This window comes from Eretmochelys imbricata, chromosome 1 (assembly GCF_965152235.1).
Source record: "Eretmochelys imbricata isolate rEreImb1 chromosome 1, rEreImb1.hap1, whole genome shotgun sequence".
Taxonomy (NCBI): Eukaryota; Metazoa; Chordata; order Testudines; family Cheloniidae; genus Eretmochelys; species Eretmochelys imbricata.
Window position 1 is genome coordinate 115,731,545 of NC_135572.1, and position 21,803 is coordinate 115,753,347.

The following is a 21,803-nucleotide window of genomic DNA, read 5'->3' on the forward strand; positions in this document are numbered from 1 at the left end:
CTAGATTGAGTTCGCAAATTTAGCAGTTGGAAAAATATATTATATTTGTACACTTGATATGGAGTCATTGAGACAATAAATACAGACCCCTTCCAAGCCATTTTAGTCACGTTTCCTAGTAGAACTGCACTACAAAAATACTTTTGGGGAAGGTGACCCTGTGATGAGTGACTAGGTTATCTTCTTATATTGTATTGAATTTTGAATACAATGTTGAATCTACCATGTTGATCAAGATTGCTAACTTTGGACCTGATTTAAAGGCCATTAGAGTTAATGGAAAGGTTCCAGTTGACTTCAGTAAGCATTGGATCTGGCCATGGTGGTCATTTGCTCTGTTTGTGTAGCTCTAGAGAACATATTCTGGAGTAATAAACTTTTTAAAGGAAATTTTTAAAAAATTAAGAACACATTGGAAATGGCACTTAGTTGATCTGTTTAATGGCTCTTTTTCTTCAACAGGTCTATCCAAGACAATGGGGATCAGAAGGTTGAAAGTAAGATAGAGGAGGTTAGTTTATTAAGTGGTTAATATCCTCTTTATTTCGACTTCTTTTAAATTAATTTTCTTTCTAACTAGAATATTTTACTTTATTATTCTCCCACTAATGTAATCCTCAGCATTAGGTCTCATTCTTCATTAGAGTGGACCCAAACAGCGGACCCAAACAGCTAATCAGTGGCTTCCCTCTGTTTTCCCTAAACCTCTCTCAGAAGATTATAATTCCAAAGATCCAATCCTGTTTGCCACAGTATCTTCCTAACTATCCCAGTCATGCTGGGAATTGAGCCTTTGTTACCAAGTTTTAGGACTGCTGTACTAACTCCTTTCTCTGTCACCCCTCCAAAAAGTTAAGTGTATTTAACTTTTAACAAGCATTTACTATTTGAAAATTTCCACCTATGTGCATTGCTTTGTTCTTAACTCTTATGCAGATTAATCAGTTATATTTTAGCGATGAAATACTATGCTGATGAGCACATCTGAAAAACCTAATAGATTTGTACTAGGTTTCCAATTCATAATTCCGAAAAATGAAAGTTTAGTAGCATATATAGACGCTGTTCTATGACTGACTATTCATTTTTCGGTGAGGCAATCAATAGTGTGTTTGATTTACCAGATTTCTCATATCTCAAGAGAACTATATATCCACTGGTTTCAGAGTAACAGCCGTGTTAGTCTGTATTCGCAAAAAAAAAAGGAGTACTTGTGGCACCTTAGAGACTAAATAAATAAATTGGTTAGTCTCTAAGGTGCCACAAGTACTCCTTTTCTTTTTATATATCCACTGTTACTTTAGACGTGATTTGAAGCCTATTAAATTCACTTGGTCTTTTCATTGACTTCAGTAGGCATTGGAACAGGCTCTTAATGTCTTACATGTGTTTTTTCATTTTGGGTACAACTGCAATAGGTTTTATGGATTTGGAAATGCTGTTTTTAACTTCTTTTAAAAAAAAAGTTAAGATGTACAAATCTGTGAATACCCAACATGCAAAAGTTACTGTAAAATTCCTGAGAAATAAAAATTCTCTGGAGCTTGCTGAAAGTACCTAGCCCCTAATTATGCTGCCTTAATTCACATTGTGTAATTCCTTTCTCCATTGGAATCAATGGGACTGCTTGTTGAAGTACTACTCAGCATGAGTTACTGAATTAATAAGCCCAAATTACAGTACATAGGGGGGAATAACACAAAGCACAGTTCATTTCCATTCCTGGAGGCTTTCAGTTGTCAAAATTGAATCTGTCAGTATTTTTTAAAGTAAATCCAGAGTTTGTTAAAGGGCACTGTGGTGCTAGTGACACAATGCAGGTGATCCTAAAGAGATGCTGTCAACTTATATTTGGCCCTAAATTTAAATTTTGTAAAAAGCATTTATAAAGCCTAAAACCAAAAAGTATGTTCAGACTTCATCTTCCTTGTTTAAAACTCAAGCCTGGCATTACATGATAAAGAATCTGGAAGTGAAACTAATTTCATTTATTTATCACTGTCCAAGTTCAGAGAAACGAAGAGAGTTAAACAAAGAGCATAGATATTAGTAGATAAACTGCATTTTTAAATTTCTTTCCCTTTAATAATCCAGGGTGGTTGTAACAAGCCTGTTGAAGAAATGTGTTTAGAACTCGATTTTTTGTAATGTGTCATTGTCTCTTTAAAACAGAGGCCCTGACAACTTTTAGTCTTTAAAGGCAGTTTTCACAAGAGCTAGAGGTGTTAGTCTCGGTGTGATGGCTATATTCTAGTACGTTTAACTATATTCTGGCTGCCTAAACTTCCCCAACAACTTAAGTTGAATATTTCTTGTGTTGTCCTAAACTGTTGTTTACTGTTGCTACATACTTTTTAAACAGCTACTCTGCATGTGCTGCATGTCAGTGGTAGGTGAAGTAATTTCCTGTATTTATAGCAGATTCTTCCTTTTTTTGTAATATGCTTTGGGATCCATTGGCACAAAACTCTCTAAATATAAGTTGTTCTGATCTTGGTTTCTTAAATGAATTTATTTAGACGAGGTGTAAGATTGCCACCCCTACTGTTACTCTTATAATAGTCTGCGTAGGCATTGTTTTTCTTTTTTCTGAGATGTAAATTCTTACAACTTCCTTTAAAGAATTACTTTTATTCCTTCTTTAGGCTGTTGCACCACTAAGAGAGAAAATCAGAGACCTGGAAAAAAGGTACGTCTGTTCTTGTGGGGTTGGGGTTCAGTCAGCAGAGCTGTTTGTTTTGTCCTGAATGAGTCTCAAGGTCTTCAGTGAACTCACATGAATATTATGTGCTCAGTAATGTTGTACGTCTCCTGTTTGTTAGTAAGCACTGTGGCCTGATCAGTACTACGCAGGTAGGTTGACATAAGGCAGGTTATGTCGACCTAAATTATGTTAGTGTACCCACTGCAGCCTGTCTCCTGCTGATGTAAGTGCATTTATAACTGCACCAACATAATAATTTTCTCCTCCACAAGAAGCGTAGCGCGTATGTAGCTGTAGTTAGGGCGCCGCAGTGTCCGTGTAGACACTGCAGCATTATAACTGTGTGCATTGGGAGTGGTCTCTTTGAAGTTAATGGGACTACTCATTGTTTGTGAAGTTAAGCTCTTGCATAGGGATTTGTAGGACTAAGGCCTATAATAGTAAATGTCAGCAGCACTCTGAGCACTGATTAACAGCCTGTATGAAAAGCCCTAAGGTGACCGTGTGTTTTTTGCCTTCATTAAAAAACAACACAAAAATAAAATCTGTTCAGATCTCTGCTATTAACTCAAGAAGGGTTCAGTTAAGTAAAAATATGAAGAACTAAAAGATGAATTGAATTTAGGAACGTTTTCAGCATTCATCAGTTTGGATGAACTGCTCTTCTCGTTTAAGAGAACTCAGGGCTGATAATTCTGTCCCTATTCCATATTTTGAACCCATGCCATATCCCACAGGCTGTACGGTGTCAGTAAGCATGTGAGTGCACCTGACATGCTGGCTGTCACTGTGCCTCTCCCATGGATGAAGAGTGAAACTGTGTTCCACTCCTGAAACTGAGTGTACATAATGCCTGCACAGTTTCCAGGATGCTGCACGCTTTGTCTTGGGTGCAGACGATATCGTGCTCAAATACAGATGTCCGGTTTTATTTTACAGCTGACTTCCAGATTTACTGACCAGCCACTTACAATTTTTGTTGAGAATGTGTGACCCTCATTTACTAAATCCTAATATGAGCACTGACTTGACAGATCAAACAGGGTGACCTTGTTGGCAACATGCAGACATTGATTACACATGGCTACCAGTAGGTACTGCACCTGCTACTGCTATTTTTATTAAACTGTAGTCATGAATTAATGGCTTAAAAAAAGTCCTATACATTCTCTTGTCTTCAATTGATTGTTATGAAACTAAGTACAGTAGAACCCTGTTTATCTGAGCCTCCATTATCCGGCTCGGTGTATTAACCAAACCATCAGTGTACATGAAGGAATATAAGTAATTGACGCTTTGGCCCCGGATGGCACGACTCGGGCTGTCGGCCTCAGGCTGAAGCTCTTTGCCCATTCTTCTAATTATCCAAATTTCTCATGATCTGATCCAGTCTCGGTCCCAGTTAAATTGGATAAATGGGGTTCCACTGTATTTGTTTAATTTTTAACAGTAGCAGAAGTGTTTCTTTAGTGGGTTTTTTTTTCTACCTGACTTGAGCTGCTGTCTGTTCTGTCCTTCGTGGATGGCCTGTGTTATGTGATGGCTTGATCAGTATTAATTTTTTAATAGTGTTACATTTTGGTGCAATATGTCAAATTGAGATCTATTTCTTTTTGCATCAGAGGCAGTAGGTTATTTAGCCTTTGGTGAAGACACACATGAATGACTTTGCATTTGGAGTATGTGTGCAGTATATTGTTAATGGGTTATATTTCAGATGACATTGTGTGCCTGCCACTGAGGGGGAAAATACGTACATGTACCCCTCTCCACACACCCGATTTTGGCATTATGAAATCACAAGAGATGAGCCTGACTTGCCATTCTTGTGACTCTGTAGTTACTCACACTCGGTCAAAGCGAGTGTAAAATGCTATCCCCTGGTGAATTTTGATCAGGTAGCATTTTACATGCACTTTGCAAGGACGTAAAGAGCCACACAAGGGCCCTCTGAGTCTGTAGTTGTTAGAGAATTGAGGCTGATGAATAGCGAGCCTTTAAAGCTTATTCTTCGCTACTGGTTTTATGGGTGTTGTGGTGGGTGAAAAGCGCTTATCTTGTACAGTCCAAAGGTAACCCATCCTCATGGTTCTGCAGAGGAGGAAATGAAGGCATTCTTTAATACTTAGCCCTTGAGAAACTTTTATTAATTTATCTGGAGTGAACTTTCAGAGTTCATATAAGTAACTTAAAGCATTATCAGAGTGGCATAGTTATCATAAACAATCGCTAGAAATCAGGAAAATCAGAGTTAAACCTAAAAAGAACCAATTAATTCAAAGCATAAAAATGTCCAGTTAAAGGATCCAGACAACCGGAACTGTGTTCCCTGTAGTGAGGACCTGAGGACAAACATATGGAGACATCCTTGTGGTCAAGGAAGGAATGGATTCCATTTTTTTCCCCACCTTATTTGATCCCCCTGTTTGGATCAAAGAAGTTCTGTTACCTCACCATCAAGGTGTTCTCCAGTGGTATGTGTGTGTGGAGGAGAGTCTGCAACCAACCTCCAGGCATGGGAACATTTGAGGTTTCTGCTGCTGCCTGGTTTCCACACACAGGAAGCTGAAGATAGTATCACAAGCACTCTCAGGGTGAAGGGTTGATGATGCCATTCAAGTACACAGCATCTGTGCTCTCCCTCTTGGAGATCCCCATTGAGACAAGGTTGTGGATGAGAGATAGTTGAGGCATGGTGCTTCAGACCCAGGGGCATGGAGGCAATCCAGTGGGATTCTGTTTGTGTATGGATGAAAAAGTAATCTCTCAAGGAGAATTCTTGGCATATATGCAGTTCCATTCGCTCTACTGATTCATCTCATCCACTAGACTTTTAATCTTTTTAAAGGCAGTTTTCACAAGAGCTAGAGGTGTTGCAGCATGCAAACTAACTGGAGAGGAGGGGTGATGAATATTTGAGTTACTTTTTATGACACTTACTTAAGAATGACCTGAGTTACTGAAATACTGGCAAGACTAAAATGCTGCTTTACTGAATCTCAGCACAGCCTTACTTGTTATTCCCATAATACAGCACACAAACAAGTGAAAAAAATCATTGAGGGGTGATAGTTCAGTGTCCGTAATTCTTTATGCTCTTGAGCATCAATTGTACGCTTACTATTTTCAGGCCTAGTAGTTTTGCAGAAAATGAGAATTGCTGGCTAATGTGTTTTATTTTAGTTCTCACATCCCCACCCCAGGAACATCTACCTTTTGTGTATATGGATTAAGGGTGCAAAAAATGGTATGTGAAATGGTAACACACACCCCTCCAAAGCAGTGGTAGTCTTCTGAGTCATCCTTAACTCTCACATTATGTAGCTCTGTGAAGGCTATCCTAATTTAAAAACAATTTCCTTGACTTTCTGGTTTTAAATTTTACATAAATGAAATGTAAAAGAAAAGAGTGAGAGGTTGAGGGTGCTGAGTAGTTAACAAAACTCTTTTTTTCGTCTCAAGTGGTTTTCAGGAGTTTTGATTTAAAAACAAATTCAAAACCAACCATCTGAAAATACTTGCCACTCAGCAGCAGTTCTGGTTTCAGACTCCTGTGATGTCATCATCAGCACCAGTTCTCCAGCTGTCCATAGGCCCAAACCCTGAAGGTTTTAGTGCAAAATCAAGCAAGAAAAGAAACACTTTTTAAAAAAGAATCTGTGCACCATAAAGCAGAAAATAAGGGGCCACAGATTTTTTTATTTGCAACTTTATTTATTTATTTTATTATTTGATAATTCAGTCCTCTTTACCTTATTTTTACTAAATGCAGAACAGTTTCTTGTGGCGGCTCAGTTTTTTTTCTTTAGGAGGGTGATAGCAATTTGAAAGCAATGTTGCCACAAAGTTAAAAATCTAAGTAAACACACTTTTTGAGAATTTTCAGTGCCTTATGTTCTCTCCTATGAGATGAAATGTTAATTTTTGTGACAGATTTCACAAAGTAGATACACGAAGGAAAAGTTGTCATCAGTCACCTAAATAAATCTTAATTTAGTTTTTCTTCTTCCTGTTTTGAAATGTTCTGTAGTTTCACCCAGAAGTATCCACCAGTGAAATTTCTATCAGAAAAGGACCGTAAAAGAATTTTGGTAAGTCAGTATTTCGTCAGGGCTCATGTTGTGGAAATACGAGGCATTGGTTTAGAATTGTGTAAAACTCAATTAGGGTCACAGGATTAATTAAAAGAAGATTTTTATAATTTTGTTGTGCAGCTTGATACCTCCTACATAGGTTCAGGAGCAACTACTCTAATTCCTTTCACCCTGTGGTGGTGAGGTGCTCAGTGACAGCATGTGGATAATAGCCTTGGGCTCTGGATTGGCGGTGTGACTCATTAATAGGGTTTCTGCTGTCTTGGAACTACATTGGCTGGGCTCTAAGGTGTGTTTTTCAGAAGGGTGCTTGTCCATGTTCCCAGCTGCTGGAAATTTTCTGACATTGGGATTCTTCTGAAGAGGGGCAATGGTTTAGAAAGTGCAAAGTGTTGGAAAAACCTGTCCGACCAAGGCTTGGAGAGAGAGTCTAACGTGGGGTCAGATTCCTTGATGCCCTGTGGTCCCTTTTGCACTGCCATAGAGCAGACATGAGACAGACAAACATAAAGATAGAGGAATACGCCAGACCCAAAGAACCTGGGAAATCCTAGAGAGCATAGAAGACATTCCAGGGTGCATCACAGGAAGAAGAGGCCATGTTATGACAGGGCATTCTGATGCTCCAGGGCATCTCTGCTGCTGTCATGGCCCATAGATGCCATTGAAACAAGGTGGAGGTGAGCTCCGTCCTTAGATTCTTCGGTTCCCTGTGGTGGCCCTTGCTGCGGGGCAGGGATGAACTTGCCTGTGGATTCTAAGAAGTTATAGAACAAACGGATTCTGTATCGTGTGCAAGTACGTGGTCCAAGTTTTTGCCTCCCTGGTAGGGAGCGGAGAGTAGTACAGATCTCTGTGTAGTGCTCTTATGCTTAACTTGTCTAATGTTCATTTTGATCTCAACTCCTTGCCTTTTAGAAAATTCAGTGGAATGAAAACAAGAGGCTTGTTTTCGCTATTAAAAATGAAGTTCCCCGAGCATGGGTAATAGCTTACATATGAACAGAAATTCTTCTGTATTCTTTTTTCAGTATATGCGAAGTTTAATAAAGAAGTGAACAATAGTTAAGAAAAGCCTGTGCAAAGAAAAAGGCCAGTGATCTGAAACCAATACCTTTTGATAGTTATCTGTCTGTAGTTGAGAAAGGTTTGAGGGCTGTATTATCAAGGCCCACTCTAAAGCTCAGTGACAGTAAATGGAATGGCTACAGTTGACTTTAATCAGCTTTGGATCAGGCTGATAGAAACTGACTTGACTTTGGACAGAATGGCCAAGGCCTGCAGTACTTGTCTTTAGATCTTTGTAATCAAGTCTGCTAACAAGAGTGCATTGCTGATACTGCAGCCTTATTGCAAACATCTCTTCCAAACGTTGTCAGTATTATATTGCAAGCCCAGTGTACTCTGCATGAAACTAGATTTCAGCTTTGCATCAAGATCCTTGGATTCTTGTGCATAATGCAGGAAATTCTGTAGCTGCTTCATTTCAGTTTTTTATAGGAAGTTCTAAAGAATTAGATATAAAAACAAATACAGCCAGTAAAGTAGCATCCGTTTATTTTGACAATAAATTACCTTTATGCTGTACTGTCTCTGCATTTTCAATTCTCGAGTTTTCGGATAATGCATAGCTGCACCATGGAAATCATCAGTGACTCGGATGTAGATGTCACTTGAGGCTTTTGGCCCCTGCAGAAAGCACTAGAGGCAGTTTGAAATTGTGGATAGCACCCTAGCAGGATGGTTCTGCTAAATAATCAGTAGTATAATAGCTAACAATAATGGTCAAAATTTCATCAAGTTTGTGTCCATGCCCCATAGACAAGGAAGGGGAAAGTTAGCAGCTCTCAGAGCTGTTGTTTCAGGTGACTGCAAACTCAGATATCAGTGCACTAGTTTGTGTGGTTTGCATCTTCACAATAGCAAGGGCTAGAAATGTAACTTTTACTTTAAAGCAAAATTTTAATTTCTAGAGAATAGTTCTTTGGCAAGGGGTAAATTCCACAGCACATTCTGAGGCTGCAGAATACATTATATGTATTCTAAATCTTCACAGTATATAAGCAGCACTCATTAAAACCAGTAACATTGAAGAAAAAAAAAAGCACAGGGCCTGATACTGTCTGGTCCTCTTGCAAATTGTCTGGTCATGGCAAAACTCTCATTAGCTTCAGTGGGAGTGGGCTCAGAATCTTGGAATGTAAGCAGTCATGTAGTATGTTTGTCACTTATAGGTGGGACTGGTAATGCCACTTATTAAGGTTTCCCAACAGTTCCTGTTGGAAAATCCTGTTTTCAGTTACTTATAACGTTCGCCCAAATGGTTAACATTTGGCAAACTTCTCCATGCTTTCTGACTGAAGCTGATTTTTTTTTTTTTTTTTAAAGAAAATTTTCACCAAAATGGTTGCCTTTTCTGAGAACAAGGCTAGGAAAAAAGTTTTAAAAAAGTCTGGCAACCTTTTATTTGAGAAGTTATAACGTAACTTTGTGATAGAGACTGAAATTTGGCCTCTATGTCAGGGATGTGCCTTTGGCCATCCCTGTGAAAATCTACTCAAATCTGGCCGAGTTATAAGCCTTTGAAAAATCAGTTTGCATGTACAGATTTAGTAGACTTTAACAGCTACATTTCTTGAAGATTCTGTCCGTGGTGGCCATGCTCCAACCTGTAAATAAGCAGGACTTTTCCTGAAATTGCAGATCTGCGCTGCTGTGGGCTGTGCTGGATCCAGGTCCAGACACTTGAACTGAGAGCAGGGAACCTGTCTCTTCTGTCCTCTTTATGCTGTCCTGCTGGGCACAGGCAGCATGGAGGAGAAAGTGTCTGATTTGAATGCAGTGGGGGCAAAATCCAGACCTGCCGAGGTGCAGGAGGATGGAGTAGCTCGGGAGAAGGAGCCTGGAGAGACAGGTGGTGCTGGATGGGCAAACAGACTGGAGTTGAGAACCAGTGGGGGCTGGAGAAAGAAAGTGAAGAGGGAAGAAAGACTGATCCGACAAGGAGTCAGGGTGCAGGGGTTGGGGGAGAGAACTGGGACTGGCTGAACGAAGAAACTGGGGCAAGGCGGTGGGGACGCTGAGATTAGATGAGGAGCCCAAGAAGGCAGATTGGGACTGGGAGCATGGATGTGGAGGTGACTAGAGGGCATGGAAGGGAAGAGAATGATCAATTGAGAAGATGGGAAGGGGAGGAAACTGGGACTGGCTGGGTAAGGAGACTGGCCAAGGAGGCTGTGAGGGACAGAACATAAAAACGGCCATACTGAGTAAAATGAAAGTCCATCTAGCCATCTTCCAACAGTGGCCAATGCCAGGTGTCCCAGAGGGAATGAACAGAACGGGGCAACCATCTAGTGATCCATCCCGTCGCCCTTTCCAGCTTCTGGCAAACAGACTAGGAACAGCATCACTGCCCATCCTGGATAATAGCCATTGGTGGATCCTATCCTCCATGAATTTATCTAGTTTTTTTTAAAGCCTGTTATAGGCTTGGCCTTCACAACATCCTCTGGCAAAGAGTTCCACAGGTTGACTGTGCGTTGAGTGAAGAAATACCCAATTTTGTTTGTTTTAAATCTGCTGTCTGTTAATAGAAGAGAACTTGGAATCTGGAGGGTTTGGGCAAGGAGACTGGGATGGGAAGCCTGAGAAGTGGAGACTTGGAGACTCTAGGTGAAGAGAATAGGACTGGGGCAAGGAGCTTGTAGGGGTTGGGGAGGAGAATAGGACAGAGACAGGTTGGAGGGGATTGGGCAGAAGGGTCATTGTTGGGAGAGAATGGGCAGAGAAGAATCTGCCCTCTAGAGCCTGGAATGGCACTCGAAGTCCTGAGTGTCACCATTCCTCTGCTGTCAGCAAGTATCTGTGGAACCCACTGACAAAGTGTCTCATCCCCCTGTGGTTCTGCTTCACATACAGGATAACCGCCTACAACTATATCAGGTACTCCATTAGCTCAGGTGGCAGAGAGCTGTGCCGTGGATCTCCAGGTTTCAACCCTGTTGATGAAGGTTGTCTATATGATACCATAGGATGGAATTTGTTTTTCCATTTTGCTTTTTGAAAAACTTAGGAAACCACACGAGGAGTTCTACATTAAAAGAACATTAAGGTTGCAAAGTCTGTACAAACAGTTTTGCTCCCTGGGGCATATGTAATTGTGATGCCGGCCTTAATTAAATGACCACATACTATTTTTCCCTCAGGGCCTCTTCCTCATTTAGTGCACAGACTGGACACACACAATTAATGGATACTTTTGACCTTAATCTCTGTGCCTTGGTTTCCCATCCGCAAAATGGGGATAATACCAGTGTCTTATCTCACAGAGGTGCTATGAAAATTAATTCACTTCTTTGAAGTGAAAATTGGTGATCAAGAACGTTTGCGCAACCCTCGGATAGCTATGAGCACCTTAGAAAAGCCTGTGAAGAAAGTAGTAATTCTGTCTTCAGGGCAGAGTTTGAAGAGTCTACAGTAAATAAGGCATGGAGCCACACATTGAGGAGAAATAATATACTGAATAGCTGAACAAGTGAGTGCAATGCACTCTGCGCACTGAATGAGATGGGGTCCTTTGAAAAAATTAGATTGTCTCATAATCCATTTGCACAGTGAGACTGACATGAGACTGCACAGGCATTTCCCAATTTGTGGGATTTTGCAACCTTAATTTTTATGTAGTTTTTGTGTGTGTTGCTATGTCAAGACAGTTCAAGTTGTTGTGCTTGGGCTTTTTAGATGCAGTCTTTAAAAATTGGATAACGGAATAACTAAGAAAAATGGTTGGATGTTTCGTTCAATTCTGAATTAAAGTAGGCAGAATAGTGTCTTTCTCTCTCGCCTGTAGGAGAAATAGCTGAATAGCTTGATTGTGCATGGCAGAAGAAATCACTGAAAGGGAAAGCCAAGTGAAAAACCTGAGCTCCAGTCAGTTTTGAGCATTTGTGGAAGTGAACTCCATTATGTAAGTCCAGCTCCTGTGAAAGTCGGGTCTTCTGTGCTCACCAGGCTATCTGTTGTCTGACAGTTTCATTGTGTTGGTAGAATGTAGCGGTCAAGAAGGGACATGGTCACAGAGGAAAAAGTGTATTTTCAGGCAGCTGAGGTCAATATAGGGATTGCTTTGGGTATCCGAGCCCAAATCTTCAACTAGGCATTGAATTCTTTGGGGAGCAAGTGCAGAAAGAAAAGCAAGGAGGTGAGGTGTTTACAGTGACTGTATATGCCCACTGTACTCTGGAGTCTGCTCATGTTCACAGTTTGACTCCAGAGGCAATTGAAGGTGTGTTAAACCTAAGAAGTTCTTTATGGTTTGGGTCCTGGGTGCTTTAGAGACCGCCTTTCTGCTCATACTCTTGCCCATCAGTTGAGCATACTCAAGCTGACAACTCCTAGATGTGTCCATTTAGAACTCGATTTAGTCTCAGTAGAGGGTTCCTCACTGAGTTCATTTCCACTACCACACTGGTCCAATAGAGCCCAAGTCTGTTAAACTCTATTCCTTGCTGCTGGGCCTGTTTGTTTACCCATGCTTTTCCTGAGAAGATGGGTAGGTAGTAGGCTGCTTTCTTTTTTGGAAAATTTCTTAATATGGTTGATGTCAATTTAGGATCAGTACCATGTGCTCTCTAAATCTTACGTGATGTACCTATGAAATTATAAAATGAAAATATAGTGTAATTTCGACATGGGATATTAAATGTCTGAAAGGGATATTAGATGCCTGAATCTGACTGAAAGCACCAGATATGACTGCAACGAGAAGGAAATGAACCTGCATGGCAAATATACAAACTTATAAGTGTTCCAGATAGAGATGAATTATATGCTATTTTTAATGCATTTTAGTAAATGTTGAAGTCATCAACCATTTTATAATACTATTAAAGTAAATTTATTCTACCCAGATGGTGCTAGTGTATCCTCCTCAAGCACTAGGTATTGGGTCTGCAGGTTTGAAGTGACAGTTGTTGATCTGCAACATAATGAATTTGTGGTCTGTTGTGATTTGTAAGCAGCTGTGTTTTGAAATGAAGTGTGTCCACCCTGTCTTTCTGAACTACTGTGATTGCTGGAAGATTATATATAGACAATTTGGGTGCTAAAATCATCCTTTCCTTCCTTTTGATGAAGCCTGAAGTGAATTAAAATTATGTTAAATTAATTCAACAACTGTTTACTTTTCTGGGGAAATATTCAGCTCCTTTTCCAAATAATCTTCATCTAATCTTTATAGAAGCCATACATTAATCAAGATAATCTAGATTTATCATAACAGCCCTTGGTAACATTTCAAGATGACTGCAAAGTTTAAAAAAAAAATTGGGTTTGTGCCCTATTTTGCTTGCTTACGACGTTAAGAGAGCCTAAACACTTGCCTGTTTTTTCAAAATTTTGTTTTCTCACTGTACCTAAGAAATATCAGCAATTTTGGGTCAAGCCTTCTCTGGATTGTTGCATAGAAGTGGTACCAGGGGTTTCTTGCAGCTTAGTCAAAGGAGGTGAGTTGTGGCTTCTTCTACAGAAACAGATTTTTGTCACACACAGTGCAGAAAGGCAAGACACCTGGTATGTGGTTTAACTAGACTTCATCCTCCTTTTGTTGTTCATTCTACCTGGTGGAGGTTTGCTGTCAGTCCCAGTACCATTGCTGGGACCCCACCACCCTCTCCTTGCTGTACCAGACATGAGAAGCCCTAACCCCATTCCCCACCTTCTTGTACAGATACCTTTTCCTAATCTGCTTTCAGTTCCAGCTTATCTGGGAACTGGCTCCCTTATTGAATGATTACCTGCCCCCAGTAGTTGCCAGCAACAGAAGAAAAAAGAAATTTAAATAACTAAAATTTCCTCCTCACTTGTTCAGATTTCACTGTTGTTGTTTTTATTTACTGTGCCATTATATCAGTAATTCTGAATTTCTAATGTGAAGTAAAACAAGTGTGAGAGAATGGGAGGGGAACTTTCAGGCCTTTTATGGAAGAAAATAGGAGTAGAAACAATTTTCCCTTTGTAGGTCACCTGTCAGGCAAATAACACAGGCAAATAGAAAATTATTTTCCCTATCTTTTTTTCTTTTAAATTTGCATGACAGTCTTTTTTTATTCAGTGTTTGGGGGGGAAATGAATATTTTGGCTTTTATTAACAGAAGTAAAAGGATTTCAGTAATCTGTATGATCCTTCTGATGACATTTTATCAAATTGTCACATTATCCAGTAGTTGGATTCATTTCTTGACAATTACAGGAAATCCTTTCACTGTGTAGTTTGCAGGGCACTGGTAATCGTTGAAGTGCGCTGATGATACAGTGACTGTATAGTTAGATCACCTTGTTAAACCTGGTCTTGATCATAAAGTCACATAATAGTACATTTCATATGAGATGTCATACTGAATCAGGTCAATTTATTTTGGTTAACTGTCTTTGGCAGTGGCCAACTTCTGTTTCCTTATACATTCATTAAAACTGCTTGTGAAGCCTAGAGAAAATAACTGCTTCCATAGACATGTCCCTTCGAACACTTCGCACAACGTGGGACTTGAACCTCTTTGTTGAAGCAGTCATACAGTTACTGTGTTCAGTGATTCACTGGTCTTTAAGGGTGAGCTGCAAAAGCTAAGGCTTTTTGTACTTTTAAGCACTTTATGGAAAGGGTGTGAAAGTTAACTTCCAAAGGTTTTTTCTTGTTTCTTTACAATAGTGTTTCAGAGCTTGTCTATACTATTCTTCTGTCATCCATAGAGTTACTAGCTAGATTGAAATATAAGCTGAAAACTGAGCAATACAGTGGGAAAGAGATAGAAGACAGTTTGGAGGATTTTTTTTCACACTCACACTTAACAGCCATATGGAAGAAAAGAGATTCAACTCCTTTGAATAAGATGAGAGCACTTAGAATATTTCTTTAAGCCCACCCCTCCCCACCATATCCTCCATCAAAACCAGGAGAAGACCAGGCTTAATTGTAGTAATATCAGGAATGTTGTGTGTTTTTTCTTGTGCATGAAGGGCACAAGCCCAATTTAAAGGGGCAGTGGGGGTGTCAGACAGGAAAGAAAAAAATTGAATCATTTAATATTCTCCACAATGGTCTTTGTTTAACATTTTCAGACCAGGTGAAGTATTTCTCTTGAAATGTTGTGCTACCTAATATTGGGCCTGAAATTAAAAAAAAAAAAAAATTAAAATGGAAATGGAGTTGTGTTCTCCTCTCCCCACCCCGAGTGGTTCTCCTCCCCCTCCCCCCACCCCCTCCAAGTGGTAAGCAAAGTTTTGAAAGCTGCTGAATGTTCTTCTGTCTTCATGTTTGTGGACTTTGTCTGGTGTTTCTGTAAAAAGAAAAAAAAATTCATACCCACTGTCCTAATGCAGATAACTGGAGGAGCAGGGTTTGTGGGTTCTCATCTTACTGACAAACTAATGATGGATGGCCATGAGGTTACAGTTGTGGACAACTTCTTTACGGGCAGGAAAAGAAATGTGGAACACTGGATTGGTCACGAGAACTTTGAACTGATTAATCATGATGTCGTTGAACCCCTGTACGTTGAAGGTGAGTAGCCTGCTTAAACATTGATATGCTTTGTTTTCTGCACGTAATCACACTTTCCCAGCAGAAATGCATTTAGAAATTGGATTTATATGCAGTTTTGTGGCTTGATCTATGTTGGTGTGGTCCACCCTGCTCTGTCAACCTAGTTGTCATGACCTCTAAGGGGTCGCAGAGAGGTTCAAAGAGGTTGTCATGTTGTGAATGCCCTCTCTCTTCCTGACTAGATGGGAGGTGGATTCCAAAAACATTTATTATCACATAACATGAGAATGACCATACTGAGTCAGACGAAGGGTCCATGTAGTCCAGTAGACTGTCTTCCAACGGTGGCTAGTGCCAGATGCTTCAGAGGGAATGAACAAAACAGAGCAATTATTAAGTGACCCTGTAATCCAGTCCCAGCTCTGGCAGTCACAGGTTTAGGTTCACTCAGAGCATGGGGTTGCATCCCTGACCATCTTTTCTTGTAGCCATTGATAGACATACCCTCTATGAACTTACCTATTTCTTTTTTGAACCCAGTTATATTTTGTTGTACCATGAGTTCATGTTATGGAAATCCCCGGTTCTGATATATGCACATTTCCTAATCATTTTGTTGCAAGCCCCCTGTGAGGTAGGGACATGATGTCACTGAATTCCCCACCTATCCAAAAAAACCCACTCTTGTTATAAAAAGTGTAAGCAATCCTACACCTAAATTACCATAAGCAGCAGAACATTGTTCTGTATTGTAAACAAACTGATGTTTTAGTTAATTACTGGACATTGCTCAAGATGTATGTGTTATTACAGACTTCCTTTGGAATAAAGCAGCATGTGGTGTGGTGATGAGAACTTTATTTTAGTTACAGTGGCGTTTTTTTCATTTCTTTTGTAATTTGAAACTGTGCAGCTATATAATAGTTATATATTTAAAAGAAGAATGGTAGTGGAAGCCTTGTTTGCTCTCCTTTTGCTGTATTTCTAATGGATGGAACTTTGCAGAAAAATTTCTTGTAAATCCATCTCCGTAGAAGTCTTGTGATGGGCGACTGACTATATCAAAGCATGTTATGCTAAAATAGTTTTGCAGATGCACACTCTTTCTCTGTTCTGACAATGCATTGGTTCAGTTACTTGTTTTACTTCAGCCTGTGCTTCCACTGAAGGCTAATGGGACTAGGATCTGATTAACTGGATGTGTTTACTGCAGGTACTAGTAGCTTATACCTCAGCCAGTTCACTCTTGTCAGCTTTCCTTATCTCTTCCCCCAGTATTACCTTCATTTTACTGATTATACTTGGTATATTTACAGAGGCTTAGCAGTTTTGCTAATACTGTGGACAAATTACTAAGCACTAATGAATGGGAATACTGAAAAGTTTCTACTGACTCTCCTATGCTGCGAATAATTACGACATCAGCCAGCGGTTTCATGCATTTTAGTGTGGTATTCAGTGAGCAGTTTACCAGATCTCTTCTGCGTTCCAATCCTATCAATTCAGACAGGCAAAGTAAAGTTTTTAAGAAAAGATTCCACTATTTTGCTTTGATATTATTTATGATACACCTAGGATGTGTTTAGAGGATACATTAAAAATAATCCCTGCCATGAAGAGCTTACAGTCAACATCAGATGTGCCACAGTAAGTGTAAGTAATAAACTAGGTGGTGTGGTGAAGCCCGGAAAGAGAAGTTACTGTAGTAAGGTCTCCTGGTTTTTTGTCTTGGGCACATTTCATCTCCGGGTGGAACCCTAAAAATTAGGATAATTTTGCATAACGTTGGGTTTTTAAGAAGGAATTTGAGTGCAGGTTTGGTGAAGAGAAGTATGGGAGGATGATCCATGCATAGGGAGCAGCAGTCATTTATTTGCTGCCTTCCAAGACACTAGACCATTTCTAGAATGTTTAACATGATAGCTTTTCTGTGGTATAGTGATTATTTAATCAGGAGACTTAATTCCTTATCTAGAAAGAAGGATATGTTCTTGATTGCATTTGATTTTGAATTTCGTTCCCAGATATATATCCTCCATGTATGTTTAAATGAGTCTCAGTGGGAATTAGCTTTGCAGAAGCTTCTAGGGGAAGGCTGTGTTGAAGTCCAGCTCTTTGATTCCCAAGAGGTAACCAGCATTTTCTCATAAGTATGAAGCAACACCCAGCTTTTCGGGATGCATCTGTCCTTGACTGATGCAGAGATACTAGCAGATGGCCTAAAAGCACTAGTTTTGTTCTCTGTTCTGTGAACTTCTTGGCTCAGGGTTATCATTTCAGACAGGAATTGCCTTCACTTTCAAATTCATTGACTATAACACCAACAGAAGATTTACAGAATTGTAAAGCTTTCATTTAAGGTTTTCTGTCTAAGTGGAAACTAAGGCCAGTTACTTCTTTAATTAAATTAGAACAAATAATTTTGCAAATTATTGAAACAGTCCAGAGAATGATGTCTGGAAATGCACAGTACTCTTACAAAACTGGGAGGGCAAACCTGATTTTATGGTAATTGAGTCACCGCTTTAAAATTTTATAGATGTTTACTCTCTTCAGAATGCTGCTGTCAAGATCCTAATACGGCTGGTATTTAGGAAGAAAAAATGGCAATCCTGCCTGCTCTGCATGGCTAATAAAGACCCCATATATTACTTGTGAGAGGGTGGGTTAGCACCTGTGTCCTTGGGATCTAAACAAAACCATACTAATAGATCTAAATTGTATAGGAAGTGATTGAGTGGAATTCCAGTATAAACCTATGTGGGGAGAAAATAACGTGACTTTTTCATAATTGCATTAAGATCTAGTACTGTCTTTGTCAAGACCCCAGACTAATTAGTAATGATTATATATCAGATTCCAATGTAACTATAGAAGGCACTTCAACTTATTTTTTTAAATAAGTTTGACCTATACAAATTTTGCTTATATGATGCAACATTATTACAACAGTAGGTTTAATTTGTGGAATAATGACGCTGAGTCACAGCCAAACTTTGTAAATTGCAGGGTAGGGTCAGGAGATGACCATCATACTCTAATTTGGATTCTTAAAAACTGGTTAGCCTCTGTCAATGTTCAGGGCTGCTGCTTTCAGACTGCTCCTCCTGTCGCATGTGTGCACACAGGGAGGTAAATGTTTTCTCAGGTAGTTGCTGCATTTGGCTTGTCTACCCCATTGGAAGAAATGGATTGCTTTGAGGGCAGCTGTGAGAACAGCCCCATCACTCTTCCATCTTCCCTAAATAGTATCCTGGGAAGGCTTCAGATGTGCTCCTGAGCAGGACGATGTGCACATGTTTTCTCCCCCTCCTTTCTCTCTATTCCATGCCCAGCAAATACAGCCTCTCGAGCAAGATGGCTGTGGGTAAGGATGACAAAAAAGTGACCTTGAAGTATAAAACCCCCCAAGGTGGGTTGTGTTGGTTTTTTTGTGGTGCACGTGATGGCCATGAGGAAAACTACCATAAAGCAATAGAAACTGAAATAAATGGTGCTCTGCAGTATTTAGATACAGTATGGTGTTTAATACTAGTAAATCTTTGAGCATCCAAGGATTTCAGTGGATTTGCAATATTTATTAAGCCCCACAGAATTCTTGTGAGGCAGATAAATATTATCCCAGTACTACATCAGGGAGTTCAGCATGAATCGGCAGTCCATTAACACATGTGAAATGTGACCCTTCTGTATATAGTCAAGGGCTACCATACAAAAAGCATCCATTACAATCCTCTTCAGCACTTTCCAAACAATGAGTGGATTATACAGTTTTCATTACCACAATCACAAGTGCAGAGTACTCAGTGAACGCTTTGTCATTACAACAAGCACATAATACTATGGGAGCATGGTTGCACAGTAGGAATTTTGCTAATGGCCTCCAGCATTTCGCTGTACAGTTAGGTGCTTTCAGTAAAACAATACCAGTGGGACATAGTTAAAGTTGTAATCTGTTTTAGTGTGAATATTGTGTCTTGGCTGGATGTGAAATACGGTCTATTTGCAGCATGTGATGAAAGGCAATTCCAGAATGACTCTCAAAGATAAGGAGACTCTCTTCAAAATCTAGTCCGTGTCTGCCTGCACTACATAACATGAAGTAGCTGACGGAGGCAGAGTTCCTGCATGGAGAAGATCCCATCGAAGTTGGTTTGAAACCTTATACCCTGACTAATTAATCATTTGTATTCCCAGAGTTATTGGAAGGCGTGCTCTGAGTTAATTACAAATCTGTACAAGTCTTTCAGTCTAGCCATTTTTCATGATTTCAGAATGGGAATATAACTCATGGCAGGTCAATTATTAATTTCACATCTATTTTCTGTAGGCATATATGAAGGGTAGGTTTTTTTTCATTTAAAAGACATTATCAGCTTAAATTTGGCTCAAAATTAAAACAAGCTTTTTAAAAATAATCAATAAATATGTATCCCTCGCTGAAGTGTACCATAGAAGTGCTTGAATGATGGCATAAGAATTTAGGTAGGTGGGGTTATTGTAGCACTAAGAACCTGAAAGTGGAGAACGCTAGGGGAAATGCCAAAAATAAACAGCATAAATAGGGTATAGTAACAAGTACATGGCTTTTCAGTTTTTTCACTTTACTATAAAAATTGTTAATAGCATAGGTAAATGCATTTATTTGCAATGTACTTTTAAAATATTGACTCAAATGGAATTTAAACATGTTCTTAAAGTTAATAATGTTCTTAAGTGCTTTGCACGATCAAGGCTTAGGTTGGCTGACCCTTTTACATAAGGATGTTAATTCTTTAAGCTGGTGTCTTCAGTAGCTGAGAATTGTTATCTTTTTGCAGAAGTTTGAGCAGTTAACTTCATGAATGAGAAATACCAGATAAATTCGTAGTGCATGTTTATTCCTTTCCTTAGATATTTTCCTAGAACAGGCTGTACCAAATACAACTGACATGCCATTGTGCTGGTATAAGATCTGTTGAATGCTCTGGAATTTCTCAGGCCAGTTTGTCAAATACAGCAGAGTTATCAATGCTTCAGTAGTTGCATCCTTATTCAGTTTTATCCCATTGTTTTCCCCCCATCTTCCAAATAATTATTTTATTCTGCTTAATAGGGAGCAGGCAGTACAATAGGACAAAAGCAGTCTTTGTTCTGTTTGTACATTGCCTAGCGTGATGGGCTCCTCGGTACTACTGCAGTAGAAATATTTCTTAATCTCTCAGTTCTAGGAACTGTCATTCCGTCTTGCTTTATAGGTCACAGGTACAATAAATTCTGTGTTTTGAGAAGTTCTTGCTCCTGAGGCACTGTGGATCAACTCTAAGGATCTTGCTGTGAAAATGTTATGGGGATAGCCTCATTCCTAGTGAGTTTTGGCCCAGGTCAGATTCAGGGCAGGTAGCAATCTTCTGCTCTGGAGAATCTAGTAGTGGAATAGTGATTGGTGCAAGCCAGGCATCAAGATGAGACCAGTGTGGATAACGTCACACTTTGTGTTCAGATGATGCATGGCTCTAATTGGTGATGTCAGTCTCATTTTATTAAACACACACACAAAAAAGCACTAAAGTGAAAAAATTTTCATTTTATGGGTTGGTATTGGTAGGGCTTTACCAACTGTATAAGTGATTCTGCTGAAACGTAAAAGGTTTTGATTTCAGTATAGTATTAAACTTGAATGAAAAAATAACCTGTAGCTTGCGGTTTTACCACCTCACGCTATACAAACTGCACCTGCACCCAATCTAACCTGGGGCTTCCCCTGTCTGAGCGATTTCTGTAGTAGACCAGCAGTGGGAGAACTGCTAAAATTCTCAGTATAGATGCTGCCTTATGGGGAATCCCATCTACCTAAGATGCAAGGAGTTTCTGTGTTTTTGCTTAATATTTGTTGGCTGTAATTTATATAAAAATGTTTATTGTATTTGTAATGTTGAGATGTGTTGAAGGCAGGACCAGAAGACACAAGCCATTGGTTATTGCAGATAAATTGTTAGACTCTCCCAACTCTGCCTTTTTTTGGAAGGCACTCGGATACCATAGTGATAAGTGCGGGAAAAGTGGATAGCATTTAATTACCAAAGACTTCCATCATCCAAGGAAGGTTTTTCTAAGTCGCAACATCTAGTTGACCTACATCCCAAGTAGAGAGGTTGATTATGTTCATTCAGCATTAAAGACATAACTGAAGACTAAATAATGGGCATTTGGTTTTAATGTTCCTCACTTGTTCATGTTTTAATTAAAATCTAGAATACTAGGCTTTTCAATACGTAATTCTTAAAAATTGGCACAACTGAAGTTTCACTCTAGTTATTGTTGTTCTGTGAAGATCAAAGACAAAAGCTATTGCTGATGCTGGGCACTTGTTTTAAAGGGACATTGATTTTTTTTTTTAAGTTGACAAACTTTCTTCTGGAATTTTTTTACCTGCTATTGTTGCAAATGACACTTAAGATCACAATGACTGAAAAAGATTTGT

The 21,803-nt window shown here is 39.4% G+C and overlaps 1 protein-coding gene across 3 annotated transcripts in view; it reads left to right on the forward strand.

Annotated features, from left to right (window-relative positions):
• The window catches only part of UXS1 (UDP-glucuronate decarboxylase 1), a 93,171-nt gene that overhangs the window by 24,848 nt on the left and 46,520 nt on the right, over window positions 1-21,803 (forward strand). For 2 of the 3 annotated variants that reach the window (XM_077814265.1, XM_077814274.1), the window contains 4 exons: window positions 463-511; window positions 2,646-2,689; window positions 6,735-6,795; window positions 15,178-15,358. In XM_077814265.1, coding sequence (XP_077670391.1) covers window positions 463-511; window positions 2,646-2,689; window positions 6,735-6,795; window positions 15,178-15,358 — 335 coding nt within the window. The remainder of the gene's footprint in view (window positions 1-462; window positions 512-2,645; window positions 2,690-6,734; window positions 6,796-15,177; window positions 15,359-21,803) is intronic. The other variant, XM_077814280.1, reaches the window with a different exon arrangement.